The following is an 18,507-nucleotide window of genomic DNA, read 5'->3' on the forward strand; positions in this document are numbered from 1 at the left end:
TCAACGCAATCTACTGAACAAACACGGCTTCATTTGAATAAAACAGCAGAAACACAAATAGATATCAATGCATTATGTAGAAGGATACTAGCTATACCTCTATAGAAGCCTATGAGAGGTAAATAACTAAGAATAAATAAAGGATATAATGTGTAGGGAGACACAGGCGCGCTCACATCCTGCTCACTGGGCGAAGAAGGAGAGAGTGAGGCATGTGGCAAGAGGTGGCGCCCTTGTTCCCGCGCAAATGGCTGGGAGGGAGACAACTCTTGGTGAGTACTAATTAGTGATTTTACCTTGAAGGGAGCTTCAATTGGGAGGTACAAGTGTTCCACTGTGTTCGTAAGAAGAAGAAGACAAGCAAAATAGCATGAGTCAGGATAAGGAAAAATAAAGTTTTTAGTAGAATGTTCTAGTCTCTTCTAGTATTTCCTTATAATCTTTTATCACTGTACCGTCCTTTTTTTCCAATTCCATTATTGATTTATTTTTAAAAATTCTGCTTTCTAATTGTAAGAAGTACTTTGATGGTTTTTCCCCTTGTTCTATCCACTTTGCCTTAGATCTTATGTATAAACCTTTTATCTTTTGTTTGCTAATTTCTTCTAAGTCTTGTTTAACTTCATTTACTATTTTTTAATATTTCTGTCTTTTTCCCGTCTGGTTCTGTATCCAGGTCGATTACTGTTTAAAACTGGTTAAAATCTCTTGGTGAGGTGTTCCCTTGTCACATTTATTGCACTGGTTTCAATTCCCATAATTTTCATTTTACCACGCACATCCAACACATGTAGAAACTGTGATGCTTGGTTTGATGTGCAACAGCCTCACTTGATCAAATGAACCAACACTTACCTCGGTATCTGAGACCGATGCACATGGCCCTCATGGCGCCCGCATCCACCACCTCTACAACACAAACATCAACATCTTTACAACATCAACATTGGCATCTCTTCATTATCAACATCAACACATATCAAACACTGATATTTCTACAAGACGAATGCTAATAATTTAACAAGATGAAGCTATATATATTTTTCAAAACTTTTCCGACCCTTTCAAACAAATGTGACCAAACTATCTTCATAAACTTGAATCAGGTAAATATCACTGATGCTAAGTTATAACAGTAAATATAAGTCCAAAACCTCAACCCACTTGTGCTATGGATCCTTATACTGCCCCCTTCACTGTCCAAGCTGACTGACAGAGGGCACAGAAAACAAATGGGTGAACTCCTTTCATGTTGCCTACCTGCTATTGAAAGGAATCTTGTATCCATCATCTAAATTTGGCTTCAGTTTATGTGTCATCATCATGCATGTAGCTCCTGGAACCAAACAGAGCCTGCTTATCAGTGCAAATACAGTGATTACCAAACCTGTTAGAACATAATTTTGAGCTGATCACTCTCTCATTAGTGAATACTGATTAATGCCAGGAACAAACACTTGCTATTTAGGCCACTGTGTAATATTTAATGGCTTCCATAGTGTAATGGATAGCATGGCAAGTAATACATCCTGCAATATACAACATGGAGAAGGGTAAACAATGACAAGTATACAAGGCTCAATACAGACTGGAGAGGGTGGTGGTAAAGGGGGTCAGGGTGGTGGTAAAGGGGTCAGGTAAAGGTAGTAAAAGGGAGGGTGGTGGTAAAGGGGTCAGGGTGGTGGTGAAGGGAGTCAGGTTGGTGGTAAAGGGGTCAGGTAAAGGGGTCAGGGTCAGGTGGTGGTGAAGGGAGTCAGGTGTGTTGGTAAAGAGGGTCAGGTTGGTGGTGAAGGGGGAACTCGGTGTTGGTGAACATGCAAAAAGCGATTCAAAGAGGGTTTGAATACATTTTTGCTCGGATTAATTTCAAGATTTAAAACAAAAAAGACAGAGCATCAGTTATACCTGGGGCTCTTCCAGCCATATCTTTCATGCATTCTTTGTACTTGCGGGCTATGTCGCGATATGTTTCCACCAGGCTTACGCTACTCGCTTCAGACACAAGAGCTGTAACACAATAACAGTTGTTCTAATACAACACAATAAACATATTACCAGCATATATATGAAAACCTATAAAACATCAAGCCAAGTGTGTTTAGTCTGTAGAATGTTAAGTACAGATTAAAAAGAAGACATTTTCATGATTTTATAGTTACACCATTTATATAGTTATTTAACATAAAGATGTAATATTTATCCTTAGTTCACAAAATTATTAATATAATCGAAGTTTATTTATTTCAAACAATTTTAGATGAAAATCAAGATACCTTCGCCTGTGGCCAGGTGCATGACGGTGTCATCGCTCACCATCCAGTCACGGCCTGGAACACCATCAATATAGTATGGTAATACAGTGAACACAAAATAGAGAATAATATGACAGCGAGTTAAGGGGTCTTGCTCAAGCACAACAAACAAGATCTTTCTCCTCAATAATACTAACTGTTCACTTTGATCTTCTCTAGTCCTCCCATCTTCTTCAGATCTTTGAGAATGAGTTTTCCACTGTGACAGAACTCCCATTCTCCATTTTTGTACCCAAGAGCATCCCCCACTCCAGCAAGTACCATTGCAGCCTTGTACCGTTCCAGCATGCTGACTCCATTATGCTGAGATGATGATGTTGCCATTCTTAAAATAAATTTCAATTACTTATGTACACTACAAACAAAAGAAAATAACATGATTAACATCTGTACCTGTGTACCTTGGCAACATATATATATACAACAGAAGAAAAAGACAGTGATTTGTACATACACATGGGTTTAAATGTGTGATGTGAGCGAGTGAGCTTCAAATGATTCTGTTCAAACAGAGGTGGTGACAGAGAATCCCACAGCATGAACCTTATAGCCAGCTTGTCTAATCTAGTGTTGATGTTTATTTGTTTTTTGTAACGCCACACTCAGCAATATTCCAGCTATATGGCGCTAGTGTTGATGTGATGTCCCTACCTCATCACTCACTGACAGACTTGGTCTTCAGTCCAGGAAACAATGGTCCTAGAATCCCTCACCATGAGCACTCCTAAGATCTATGCTTGTTTTTATAAACCTGTCACCTACACTCCACGAGGCCTTATCTATGATTGTAACACCCACTAATTGATACTTTTGCCACTTTGTAGTAAGACTCGGAGAAAACCTACAATGACAGTCACATTAGGGTCAAAAGTGTATTAGGGTTTTGTTGAGGAACAAATGAATTTGTTCCAAATATCCTTTGGCATATCCCATGATAAACTGTTCAAAAACACACAGAAATGGTACGCCAAGGCCAAATTGAAAAGTTTCCAATGAATGTTGGCTGTACCAAAACCACTAGGCTACCCCACCGCCCCCTTTAAAGAATAGACTTACTATACATCCATGGCTACTCAAGAGGAAATCCCCACAGAAAGGTCGAAGTCAATGTGGCAGAGACTGTTCCATAAATCTGAACATCTAAATCTTCTCACATGTTAGAATGTTGTGATAGTCTATATTCATTAAAGTTGTGTGCATGAGGAGGGTCATCAGTAAAGCAGGTCACGCTTACCTTACTGAAACTTGAAACAGAAACTACTGCCTGTTGACCCTGTTTGTGGTCGGGGATAACATGGGGTTAACGCTAGAGGGAAGACCACAGTGACGTCAGTGTTTTGATCACGTGACGCACCCGAGTACTTCCGGTAGGCAGAAGGTAAACATAAACATGAGAGAACCACACAAGCTGCACTCATTTGATCGTCGACTTTACATACTTAACAACTCTTCCTGGTCTGTTTTTTTGGCTTGACACTCAGTGCATCTTCAATCACCAGAATTGTCCTTGTGACGATAGACACATAACAATATTATGTTATTGTTATGACATACTGACATTTTATAATATCTCCCCGTGTTAGAACATTATTCGAAAATCATCGCCCGCGAGAACCATTACAACTTCGAAATTTGTAAAAATAAAGATCTACGCACCGATCTAATTCCAACGAAAACAGTTGGATCTATCAAAAGGATGGCACATTTTTTTCGGTATCACGATGCATGTGGAGTTGTTTGTTTACCACCGTTGCCATGATCGTTCCTATTCGTCCAATCGGTGATGTAACATTGAGAATGTTTTTGTTTATAAATAATTAAACCGAAAGTTACTAATTTTTAGGAAATGGGAAACTTTGGTGTTTTCTCTTGACCAAAGAACAAAAATACTGATCAAATTAATAAAAAAAATATTTCATTATGAAGAAAATATTAGACAGGGTACCACTCAACGTGACGTGCCTGAAGTAAAAAATGTCCGTTATTTGCGGGTGTGTACTGAGAATATTGGCGAACAAATTTTTAGTTCGCTGTCGTTTCGTTTTAAGCTACATAAACTAATTGTAGATTATATATTTAGAAACCTGAGAATTAATTCATTCCATACATAATTCAAATGACATGTAAATCCGACTTGTTGAATAATTATTGCAAGTTTTATATGGAGATGTCATTATGCTGCTCTCCTGTCGAATGGGTTCGACGGTAGCATTGAGAGGATTAAGTACATAATCCGATCATTGTTTGCTTTTTACGCTACACAGGTTCTCATTGTTATCGTCAGCCATTGTTGCTTTCTGCCTACCGGAACACGAGTGAGCTTAGTTCGTGAGGTCACTTCCGTAACCATATGGACTTTCCTATATCTCTCACAGTGGCTTGAACCACAATATTTTCCCTACTGCCTAGCCCTCCCTGCTATGCTAAAGTCTTAAATGAAGCAAGTCTAGATTTCGATCCTCGGGTTCTGAATTTCCCACCTCACTGGGGCTCATTTTCAATTTAATTTTTTTATGGGTTTATTTGTAACTGTCAAAATTATACATATTCAGAGACTAAGCGTTAGTCTAGGTTAGCCCATGTATGGCCATGATTGGCTTTAATAGAGAGAGTAAGGGTCATTTGTTAATGAGTGGTGACAGGGAACATGTAAACAAAGAGAGAAAATCCATGAATTGGAACCTCAGTTTCTCTGGGGTTTTCCGGTCTGTCTCGTGCAGGTTCAAGCTGTGATTAGTAATGTATCTTTAGGATGTCATGCGATCTAGAATAATCAGTAAGAGAAAATATACAAACCCAAAATATTTCTAATTGAAAGTTTTGCAAAATACCTCTGAAATAAACGTGACAGCATAAGCGAAACACGTTAATCCAGGCTAAAACCGATAGTGAGCATTACCTCGGTCGTCGCTATACTATTCTATCCAATGAAACCTGTCACATGTGTTTGTCTCTTCCGTTGTTTACATACTGTATTTTCGGCGCGCACCTACAATGACAGTCACTTTGAGTAATACGCGAGATGCAACCAGGGTGTACAAGTCGATAAATTCAGTCCCACACCATGTTATCTGAGAGGACGTCACAGGCAGAACGAAGCACGTTGATTGGCTAGATTTCTGTCAAATCCCGGCACTTATCAACAAACCTCGCGTGTACAACCAGGAAGTAACTAACAGTGTCTTGATAAAAGTAGAGAAGCCTTCTCAACCTGTGGTGTAACCGTGCGCATTTACACTGATAACTCGCACTCCACAGGAAACAGCGGAGACGAGCTGACAATGCCCCAACTGACAGCTGATTCCAAATGGACGTGACATGTCAGTGACATAATGGACAACGTGCAACAAGCAGATATGGACGACACCACACCTGAGAGGACAAAGGTGACACTTTACCTTTTCAATTCGTTTGCAGATAGGCTTACTAAAAATTGATGTTTCTCATGCACGTGGATAAAGCATGGCATGAAATGAACAGGATTCAATCATTAATACTAACACATGAAAGTTACTGGAAGTTATTATTTTATTTATACCTGCACATGTGTATCATCAATTAATTTATTAACTTTTGCGATATCCAATATGATGGAATATCATTTGTTAAGTGAAACAGTTAATTGCTGTTATAAAGGCTCGACTATATTGGAGACCATGTACCGATATATTGTCTTCAATACTGAAAAAATTATCCAAAAGGAATCGAGCATGTTGGTTTCCAAGCTACTTTGCAAGGACAATAGTTTAAGATTTTTAAAGTTTACCACAGGGTGCTCCTGAAGATGTTAAGTGTGCCATTAGGAATGTACTGGTGCTATTAACAAGAATATGTTTGAACCATCTGGCAGAAAGGGAACTACATAAATGCAAACATATTTCTATAAGGTAGTGTTCAGTTCAGATAGACGATTTAAATTGGGAATTTGACTGGCATTTCAATTGTGACTAACATTTGGGTTGTCACCCCAAAGACGGGGGGTTCATGTTATTGCTGGAATATTGTTAAAAGTGGCGTAAAACTAAAACCCACTCACTCACTCACTCACTCAAACTCACTGTGATTAACAATGATGCTGCAGCCTGTTCCATATTTTTTATTGTTTTGTTTTTTTAAACCTATACAATATAATCGTTCTAACCAATATCTTTATTCTTGGTGTGTCTTTTTTATTTGAGTTCACATACATGTATATGCATGTATATATGTATTGGTTGGTTAGTTCGCTGACATTATACTGTCAGTGCATGGATACATTGACTATTTGTGTAGGGTTGACCATAGTGTATGAATACAAGATATCACTGACCATTGTCAGTGCATAAATACAATGTCTCAATGATTAGTCTCAATGAATAGATACTTTGTGTCATTGACAGTTGTCAGTATAGATACAATTTACCATTGGCGGTGCATGGATACAGTGTGTTATTGACCATTGTCGGTGTAAGGATACAATGTGTTATTGACCATTGTCAGTGCATGGATACAATGTATCATTGACAATTGTTACTGCATGGATACACTGTGTCAGTGACAAGTTTCAGTGCATAGATAAAATGTTTCACTGACCAGTGTCAGTGCATGGATACAATTAATCATTGACCGTTATCATTTGACACAAAGTATCATTAAACATTGTCAGTGCATGGATACAATGTATCATTAAACATTGTCAGTGCATGGATACAATAATTAAGTGACCATTATCAGTACAATAATGGATGCATTGATGCTCTGAAAGAGCAGGGTCTTTGAATTCCATTAACACTAAATGTTTACATTATTCGGGATATTCAGTTGTAGGCATTGTGGAGGATGTTATTATGCAATCAAGAATTCATGATACACTGTATGTAGTACCGCCAGGTTTACTGACACAAAATCCTCATTCAGAACAGCCAGTGAATTCCAGGTTCTGAATCTACAGCAACAACTGAGCATTGTGTCATCATAATGGCTGAATGTGTGTTATGTGATCCACTTTAGGAGATTATAAAACTGACATGAGTTATGTGTGACACATCTCAAACATATTCGTGTTACAGGATTAACTTTTTTGCATCAGCTTTTCAAGTCGTCAGTAGACATGTTTATGTGAGGTTTTATCATAGGACTTCATCCATGTGTGAGGTTCTCTGAAAAGACTGAATTCAGCCAGTATGTTATCATTAGACATCTTTGACATTGTCAGTGTGAGAGTTTGTCATGGAAACAAGTTCAAAACACAAACAGTTTTAACTTGAAATCAGGAAAATATGTTTTGGTGCTCATTTCAAATTTGCAATGCAAGGGTTGGCCTAAACACTCATATTTGTGACTTACAATTATCTGATGTTAAATGTTATGGTATCAACCAACATATGAGCCTGCAGCCAGAGTATAGGTGACTTGATGCTCACATAATGTGACTGTCAGCATATATGGTCTTGTTGGCAGTGTCTCAAGTCAGTTAGATTTCGTTGGTCAAAGTCACCAGACAATGACACTGACAGTAATACACATTGTCAGATAAGAACAACTGATTCATAAATCTTCAAAATCAAAACACCTCAATGGCAGTTCATGCATGATGTGTTGTTGAGAGTTTTGTTTCAAAGATACATCTTTAGACACATCATCATGGCAGCTTGTCATGATGTTTTTGGTTACTGTCTAATCACTGAACAAGATTAAGAATAAGCCTTCACTTCGGTATATATGGCTTTTTTGAAAAGTCTTATGAATGACAGCAGATATACTGGGAGAATAATGCGAAAGTTTGTTTTGTCCATTGTGAAGATTTTTTACGCTATAAATGTAGTTTTTTCCATTTAGCATTCACACAGAAAGTTCAGTAGAAGATTGCTTGGGACGTATTAATTCAACATACTTCCTTTTAGTTGTGTTACAATACAGCAGCACATTGTTGTATCACGATATAAGGCTCACAATACAATACCTCAATATACCACTCTTAAACATATATGATTCATTGAATATGCACTTGATTTAGTTGTAGATTTCAGAAGTGAATCAGATCCCCCTCCTTTAATGGGTAGGTTTCATTTTCTGTCTGTAAATTTGATGTGATGTATGGGTGTGAGTTGAGAGTTGAACCTACAGTTTAATATACATGGGAAGTAATATGAAGCTGATCATTTGTCAGATGAAGTTGACATTAATACTGCTGTTGATTAGTTTCTGCAGCTTTTGCATTTTTGTGGGTGTTCAGCCAAGAGTATTTACTTCCGGGATAGGTGGTACATCGAAAAACAACCCATTTGGTTTGATAATGAATGTAATGTATTGAAGCAAAAAGAAAAATACCTTTTTGATTTTACTCTGAATGTGTAAAACATTAATTTAAAAACATTATTTTAAAAATAAAAAGTCATTTTGTAATGCTTGTAATGATAATCGGCAACAGTATACAGATTATTTCATGGGTGAGATTAGTCTCCGGGAGTGTTGCTGTCAAGGATTCTAAGTATTTTCTAGAAAGATCATATCTCTGTCACATATGAAACTACATGTTTCGTCTGTATAGCCCAAATTTGGTTTGAATATTTTGAAATGTAATTAAGTCCAGGAAGTGTAGATCAGCAATCTGCATTTGATGATTTGTTGATTGAGGTTACAGATTTCATTATGGACTGAGATATTGAAGAATGTGCAAGTTGTAAGTTGTAATAACTCCTAAGTTTATCTGGTGCAATTACTCAAGGGGAGATTCCAGCAGCTATTAATTCATTTAAGGAAAATAAATCCTCCGGTACAGATGGTATACCCCCTGAATTATTAAAAAGGCTTCAATATTAAAGTACTGTCGGAAATGCTAGAAAAATGCTTTTTGACTTATATTTAAAATTCAGAGGTATTACAGTTACTTAAATAACAAATATCACTTCAAGAAACATCTACCTAATGTAGACCGAGGGAATAAAGTTTGAGACGTGCCCTAAAATGTGTTTTTACTAATGAAAATACCCAAAACTTAGAAAAATTAGAGGTAGTGGGACGTTATTTGATACAAACATTAACTGCCTGTGTTACGTCATCAGCATGTACGGTATCGACAGGTGAAATTGACATCTGAGCACACGCTCGGGGGAGGGGTCATCTCAATAGATGTTTTCTGCAAAACGTTGAATATGTGGACGTATAGCATACGTATCGGTTATGTAAGGGATCATTTGTGTATGTGTGTTTGTTTTGAAATAAACATACGAATTACTGTACATTGGAAAGAATCCAATCACTTGTGTTATCTTATCGACTGATTGTAGAAATGTGCAACGTTTTAATAAATGTTTTGCATGTCAACAGTATATTTCATTGAAAAAAATATGGATGTAATTCGGTCAGTTTAATCTAGTTGTGAACATTGGCCAAAGATTTAACGAAGTCACTGGTGTAGCTTCTTTAGAATATATATATTTTTCTTCAATCTTTGCAACAATCGACTGCAAATCATTGGCCATAGTGGACGCTGTGATAAAGATGTGCATGCATGACGGGAAACTTATTTATCAAGACTTAACATTTATATTAAAATGTCTTCAATAAAGAAACGATAATTAAGTAAAGTAACACAAACATTCAACATTTATTTGTTTAGAAAAAACGTTAATTCATATTTTGACACCACCTGTATTATTAGCATAAATGTAAAGACTATTTCAGATTTCTGTTGTTGAACTCTGAAAAAATCTTAAGTTGCTGTTTAGGTACCAAATTCTCTCCTGTAAACTGCCCTTTAAATGCATGGGAATGTTAAATCGATTGAAATAAAAATTAGGTAGACAATAGGCGAGTTGATATATTGACAACATAGTACATTTATCACCTTTATAAAGATGTTAAGGCTAAAAAGCATTTTTCTAGCATTTCCGACAGTACTATAGTACCCTATTTTGAAGGTTAATTCACTGCACTTCTGGGATGCTAGTATTATAGTGGGGAGAACCAGCTGACCTCAGTAACTATCAAGGTATTTTGCTTTGTCGTCAGATCTATTTTGGGGGGTTAGAATTACAGAAGTATTATTGCTGAGTCTCGGGCAGGTTCAGGAGTAATTAATCAGAAGTAGATAATATATTTAACCTTCAGTCACTGTGTCAAAAATATTTAAGAAAACATAAGCATCGTTTATATGTGGCATTTAATGATTTTCGTAAAGCATGCAAATACAGTGGAAACCTGATAAGTAAAATTTCAAGGGACTCGCCAAAATTGTTTACTTATCAGGTATTTTACTTATCCAAACTTATAAAAACCTGCAAATGACAACCATATGCATGTATATGTATGCATATGTACCAATGGACCAATTAATCAGGGCTGGCCTCCGGTTGTCAGTGTATTGTCAACTGCGTGCTGCCAGCGAGCTGTAAGTAGGTGTTTAGCTGGTGACTGACACGTGCCCCTCATGTCGGATTATGTGGCGATCACTAATTTAGTTATCCAGTCTCTTTTGTTAAGTAATTTACTTCCAGGGACCGTGAGAAAACGTTTAGTTAAGCGGTATTGTTTACTTATCCGAGTTTAGTTAACCAGACTCTAATAGTGATAATTAATGAAGAAATTTGCTGGGACCAAAGCTATTTATACACCTTGTCAATGGGTTAGTGCCGGAGCTCAAACAGAGTGGTATATCAGGTATACATGTTCTTGAAACTACATTTAGTTATGTTTGCAGACGATCTTGTCTTGATGGATGGTTCTGTGATTAGTTTGCAAAGAAAGATATATATTTTATGTGTTCAGAAACAGTGCACTGTATGTGTTTTGGTCTATACAGCACTATGGGTCGCATGGTCTCAAACACAAATAGACTTGTCACTTGTCTTGATTCATTACATTAGAAATTATTTTGATGTAAACACTTGAATACTGAGTGTCCCCAAGCTTATAAGTTTCTCCCCTTAATATCCCGTCTTTGCTATCTGAAATTCAGTGTTGTGTTTCTCCAACAAAAAGGGAAGGAATATGAACTTACAAAAGAAAAATATTGCATCAGGATTCAAATCTTATCACACTCATATTACCTGGATGATGTATCACACTCATATTACCGGGATACATATCACACTCATATTACCCAGATACATATCACACCCATATTACCGGGATACATATCACACTTGTATTACCAGGATGCATATCACACTCATATTACCTGGATATGTATCACACTCATATTGCCGGGATACATATCACACTCATATTACCTGGATACATATCACACTTATATTACCTGGATACATATCACACTTATATTACCAGGATACATATCACACTTATATACTACCCATCAAAAGTTTAGACTCACTAGTGTAAATGTAGCCACTTACTTGTCCACTGTTCTAAACTAGCTTTTTGCAAAATATTCCATACTGTTTAAAGGTACTGTTTAGTTATGAACTGGTGTATTGTAAAACATATTCGTAACATTGAAAAGATTATTGTCATGAGTTCAGTAAATGATTAAAATCTGTGAAAATTGGCGAATTCTTAACAAAACTTTACACCAAAACGAATCTGTTCACATGCACGACATTTGCTCATGCCTTTCGCAATTTGAAGCATCATCCTTGTGCAATTCATCTGCATAAGGTTTTCAGTTGGTTCCCCCAAGTTGGTGGAGAAATTCATCTTCGATGTAACCACATACATATACATAACATATAGTGAGTGCTTTCAGTGAGTCTAAACTTTTGATGGGTAGTATATTACCAGGATACCTATCACACTTATATTACCGGGATACATATCACACTCATATTACTGGGATACATATCACACTTATATTACCAAGATACATATACATATCACACTTATATTACCGGGATACATATCACACTCATATTACCCAGATACGTATCACACTCATATTACCGGGATACATATCACACTCATATTACCCAGATACATATCACACATATATTACTGGGATACATATCACACTCATATTACCAGGATACATATCACACACACTTATGTTACCGGGATACATATCACACTCATATTACCGGGATACATATCACACTCATATTACCGGGATACATATCACACTCATATTACTGGGATACATATCACACTTATATTACCGGGATACATATCACACTTATATTACCGGGATACATATCACACTTATATTACCAGGATACGTATCACACTCATATTATTGGGATACGTATCATACTTTGGCTTCACTGCATCTTTCTTTAGATACAACCAATGCAATCCCCGGTATCGGTAGCTCAGGTCTTGACCTGATGACTATCGACGCCTTGGCCAAGGTGCTGTTGAGTGTGTTGTTCATTATGTCACCCACTGGTTTGCCCCTTACAGACATAATCATTAAGGTACAAGGGGTGTTGCACTAGTGTTTACTTAAATTTTATGACAAAACAGACAATTTCTTATTGATGACGTCCTTAGTATATTCAGGATGAAAATTTTCCGCGGATTTGACTGCACTGGGTCATTGGATCTGGCATGGGGACCTACAGCCCTTAACACCCACGGCTCATTTTCTTCTTTTTTCACTCATACCCATTCTCATCCCTGTGTATTGTAACAGTGACAGTTGGCGTTGATCCTTATTCTGTGTCAAGCAAGACTTGAAAATGAATGTGGTACAGTGAGGGAGTGAGTTAAGTTTTACTCTGCACTCAGCAATATTCCAGCTATATGGCAGTAGTCTGTAAATAATCGAGTCTGGACCAGACAATCCTGTGATCAACAGCATGAGCATCGATCTGCGCAATTGGGAACCGTTGACATGTGTCAACCAAGCCAGCGAGCCTGACCATCCGATCCCGTTAGTCGCCTCTCATGGGTTACTGAAGGTTCATTCTATCCTGGACCTTCATGGGTGAATGTGGTACAGAACTGTATATGGTGGTGACGGACTGACAGTAACAACAATACCTCACATGATGGGGACTAACATGAGTAGGTTACCAGGTACCAGTAATTACAGCTAGAGGATTATAAATGATGGAAGTCAATTACACAGGATGAAATAACTGGGGTGAGATGACTGGAAGCATGATTGATTTGATGTTCATCAGGGTTGGGCAATAATACCGGTTAACCGGTATATTGCAATTTGAACTTCACAATACGATATATTGCGGTACATTTTTCGCGAACCGGTTCACCCAATACGATCGGCAAGTTCAGTGACCATGATCGGTAATGTTATGTAGTAAAAGATACTAATAACATTTGTATTTCCTTTATGTTAGTATGCAATAGTTTTGAGAATGGTCATATAATTGCAATTTTGCATGACTTTTAAACCATATTAAAGAAAAAAATAGATTGGTACCGGCACTCATTGTTTTGATAAACAAACCAAAATGGCGGATGCCGAAGCAGACGCCTTTTCTCGAGGTCCAAACTTTAGAGTGAAGTCATCAATTTGGAAACATTTTCAATTGATCTCTTGTACAATCACATCTGAGTCCTGCCAGTGGCATTGTTTCAATAGAAAGGAAACAATAATTTCACTACCTTAAACCATGTGTTACACTTTAACTGTGGACTGAAAGAATGAGACAATCAAAATTGTGGCCGATTGTGTCGGTATAATTTTTATATTTGTAAACGTAGTGTTTTGGTTCTTACCATTGCATTCAGCACACAAATATTGGTCCAGTACCAATCTCAGAATTTTATTCAACTTAGGATAAAAGTTGTTTAACAAACGATCACGTTTGCTATTATTGGTTTGTATTACAAGGGGGTATGCACATCAAATGAAACACCAAGAACAACATGAGTTGTTCGGAGTAAACGCTCTTCATGTACCGCACGTGCATTTGTTTGACTGTTCCAACTACTGCGCTTACCCCTTTGTAATGCAAACCAGTAATATCGATTTGAATCTATGATCATTTGTTAAACAACTTTTATCCTAAGTTGAATAAAATTCTGAGATTTAAATGTTCAGTTGGCAAGGTAAAATTATGAGGATTCGCAATCTTAATTTCACTTTATTATATCCCTGCTACGAAGTAACGGGGGTATACATGTATAGCGTTCATTCTGTCCGTCCGTCCGTCCAGAAACTTTGTCCGGAGCATATTTCTTAAAGTTTACATGCTAGGTTCACCAAACTTCACACACATGTTAATCATTACCCATTGATGTGCCTTTTGCTATTTTAAAGTTTTTTCAGAATTTAGTTTTTTTGCTGTTTCCATGGAAACACGACTTAGGCTGTGACTATGAGGATGTCATCTTGTCCGGAGCAGATCTTCCAAACTATACATGCTAGCTTCATCAAACTTGGTACACATATCAAGCATGATCCCTAGATGTGCCTTTTGGGGTTTAGATCCAGATATGAATTGTATTTTTTGCTGTTTCCATGGAAACATGACTTAGTGCCAAATGTGTTCGATTATTTTGTCCGGAGCATATCTCTTAAAGTTTACATGCTAGGTTCATGCTAGGTACATGCAAAATGTATTTGATGGTTACCTGACCACGGCATCATCATCGAAACTATACATGCTAGGTTCACCAAACGTAATACACAAGTTAATCATGACCCACAGATATGCCATGTGCTAAAAAATAGCAATCTTCATCTACGTCCACTTCATTGTGTGCAACATGAGACAGTCAAGTTCAATTGTATGTCAGGTTTCCACGGAAAACACAAAAAAATCTAGTTTCCATAAATTATTACCGTAATCAGTACATGCCAAAACTATTATCTAACATCTATATAAAGTTTAGTAGAGTCAAAGAGAAAGTCTTGTGAGCTGCTGATCCTTGTCACATTATATATAGCAATATCAGTCATTTCCATGTCCCAAAGTGGGAAGCGGGGGTATGTGAGCTTTGCTCACTTCTACACTTGTTTGTTTTACTTTTTTGTTTAAAGTGAAATTCATCGGTACGTTTTCACTGCAAACAGACTATAGACTAAGGTCATATATGTCTTGTTGCTTTTTTAAAATGACAAAAGAACATGGAAATTGAAAGAGATTAATATTTCTAATATAAGTAAGGTTTAGGGATACCACTTAGTTGATAATGATTGTTATATTTCACTCTGAGAGCTAAGTTCACAATGAACTATTTGCTTTACCCAGATAACATAAAAAACAAAGGAAATTACTGTTTGTTTTAGTTTCAAGAGGGTATTATTCACTTATAGTCTCTTAGCAGCAGGTGAACACATGCCTTAGCTCCAGGGCCTGGTAAGCAAGATTCCTGCACTTTGCACCATGGTATTGCCATGGCCACTTACTTTGCTGGCAATGATAAAACATGGTTGTTTCAAAGTTGAAATAAATTGCAAATGAAAAATGTAGATTCATAAGTTTGCATTCCATATCTCAGTAACAAATATGGGAACATTAGGGAATTGTAATGCTGTTGTGTCAATAGCATTGTATGGATAGTATTGTATCAAATTCGCTGCGGTGTTTTAGGCCCATTTTGGGTGAAAATCGAGATAGACATTTCTTTACGTAGTTTGAGGTAAATTCTACCTTCAATTTGGCAAGATAAAATGCATGGGAAATGTGTTTGGTAGAGTTTGAATAATGTTCTATCCAGCCTTGCAGGTGTGTATTGGAACAAAAGTATTTTGTGAAAACTCTTCATTTGGTCATGTGACTTTGAGATAGAACTGCTTGAAATGGGGTTTATGCCCGGACTGCCGACAACAAGAAATAATCCGTCCAAATTACTTGACAGTCCGGGAAAAGGGAGGTGATGTTCTACATGAGTGACTTCACTCCCAGTGTCATCGAAATTAACAAACCAATTAAAACAGAGTGTGATATATATAGTAGACAACATAGTTATTCAGTCAATATAACAACATGCATGTATCATATGTCACACAATATAACATATTTGTATATATATTTCATAATGCTCACACAATATATTTGGGTGTGTGTTTTATATAAACAAGTGATTTCTGCAGGTGTATAAGTAATAAATATATAAAAGATGAGTCCAGTTATTTCTTCTTGCCAAAACTCCTTTATATATGGACAGGTTGCATCTGTACATCTCCAGTATGTTTTTTGAGCTCTGTGTCTGTTGACTCTGTACTTGAATCCATTGTGGTAAAGATTCTGACCTCTATGAATTTTGTCAATCAATGTAACGAGCACCATAGCGTTTGCCATTTTGACATGGGTAACAAAATATTCATGATCTATTACATATACCCAAATGCTTAATGTTTACAACAGCATTTCGATAATCCTTCTCCCAATATCACAAAATAATTTGTAAGCTCTCTGTTTCTTTCCGGATGTTGTTGCATGTTAAACTCCAAAATGGTAATCCTTCCACTCGCATAACGTAAAATAATGGTCTGTTTTTGCAACCTTAATTCTCTTGCAAATTGTTAAAAAAACATTCTTTTTAATCAACTTAATTCATTTACTCATGATACGAGCATAGCTGTAGCCGCCATAGCCACTTGCAAACCGCTAAGCAAACATTCTCTTTCATTAATTAAAACCGTCACGGTATGTTGACCACGCGATGTCGACACTCCGGGTTTTTTGTTTTGTCGATGGTTAGCAACATCCTATTTTTCATTTGTCGACAGATCGGGCTGACACCTGAAATGGCAAGAGACAAAGCTTGCGAGTTGAGATTTTCATGTTTTCAATATATTTCAGAGCCCTTGTTAGACTGCCATGTTAATTTTGCCTGATATTGACCTGTTGAATGTTTCACTATATGAAGACAGGCTCTTCAACTTTCCATATTTACCACCTTTGAAGGTTTTGTTATAATTAATCACCTTAGAGTTGTTGTGAAGTTGTATTTGAAGGTATTAATTTAAAGATGAAATTGGAGCTGTAAACAATGACTCTAGTCTGTTAAGTTTGACATGATTAATATCTGAAATTTTATGTCATCCCTTATTATTTTCTATATTATGATACATGTACTTCAAGAATTACAACAATTTACAAATTTGAACTTTTTACATTGTAATAATAGCACTGTATCAATAACATTGTTTTTGTTTATTGTTTAACGCTGCACTCAGCAATATTCCAGTATTATGATGGCATTGTATTAATATCAGTGTATCAATGGCAGAGTATCAGTAGTATTTTATTAAAAGCATTTTATCAGCAGCAGTATATCAATAATATGTCAATAGTATTGGTAATCAGCATTGAAACATATGCAGGGGGCTTTTTTCTCCAAGAATTAATGTTGACATGAAATAAAAGTAGTCAAGTTATTGAGCAGGTCATTTTTTGTTTAAAAGAATTATTCATTTAATGAAGCTTGTTTTACTGCTGGATTAATGATACTACCCCTGTGTAGCGGATAATGTTACAACTGTAACTATACAGATAGGTTATGATTTTAACATCCGGGTTTCCTTCCATAGCGACAACAAAGCTTAATCATTGTTTAAACACTACAAAGAATATCAAACTTTCCTCAATTAAGATATTTTTGAACAGCCAATGGAAAGTTGTTGTAATTTCCTGTTAGCCAGAAATATGAAGGAAAAGATTCTTTAATGATTTGTGAAATATATTTCCTTAGAGCAGCAGGTTGACACGTGAAAGGGCCTCACCCCAGATGGGTGTTGTTCTTAACAGACAAATATTATAAGTGGTCGTCATGTATTTTCATATCTATAAAACCATGGTTTGTTTGGCGTGAAACAAAATCTCGTCATCTTTGCAACTAGCACATCCATATTGATGATGTGTCATTTACTAAATACATAAACCATCTTTGTTTCGGTAAACTGAACTCTGCCAGTGTTTCTTACATCAGTTATAAATATATTTCCTGAACATGTCTTTAAAATAAGTGACATCATTCCAGTTTTGTTGAGACTTCATTGTACATATAATGCTATCAAAACTCTTCAGTGTGATGAAACATGATGGCCAAAAATGATCTGTAAAATATTTTAATAGGTTGATGTTCAGGAGGTGACCTGTTGACTATAAACTTCAACTCACTCACTCAGGAGGTGACCTGAGGCTTTGGTAGGTCTATTTACACATGACATATTGCTTGAAGACGGGACGCAGTTACAATAATTCTTATACCATTCTAAAAATACAAACTACCAGAGATCTAGACCCCTTCCCAACAATGACCACAATGCTATCATAATCCCTAAGCTTCAGCATATACAATACTTCTGAACTCACACTATATCACATTCTCTTCCCACAGA

The 18,507-nt window shown here is 36.6% G+C and overlaps 1 protein-coding gene across 2 annotated transcripts in view; it reads left to right on the forward strand.

The window, feature by feature from the left end:
- Window positions 1-5,447: 5,447 nt before the first annotated feature.
- The window catches only part of LOC124263213 (caspase recruitment domain-containing protein 10-like), a 77,110-nt gene continuing 64,050 nt past the window's right edge, over window positions 5,448-18,507 (forward strand). Inside the window, exon 1 of one of the 2 annotated variants that reach the window (XM_046697797.1) lies at window positions 5,448-5,698. In XM_046697797.1, coding sequence (XP_046553753.1) covers window positions 5,645-5,698 — 54 coding nt within the window. In that variant the 5' untranslated portion in view covers window positions 5,448-5,644. The remainder of the gene's footprint in view (window positions 5,699-18,507) is intronic. The other variant, XM_046697798.1, reaches the window with a different exon arrangement.

This window comes from Haliotis rubra, unplaced genomic scaffold (assembly GCF_003918875.1).
Source record: "Haliotis rubra isolate DU_JTF1 unplaced genomic scaffold, ASM391887v1 Scf871, whole genome shotgun sequence".
Classification (NCBI taxonomy): Eukaryota; Metazoa; Mollusca; class Gastropoda; order Lepetellida; family Haliotidae; genus Haliotis; species Haliotis rubra.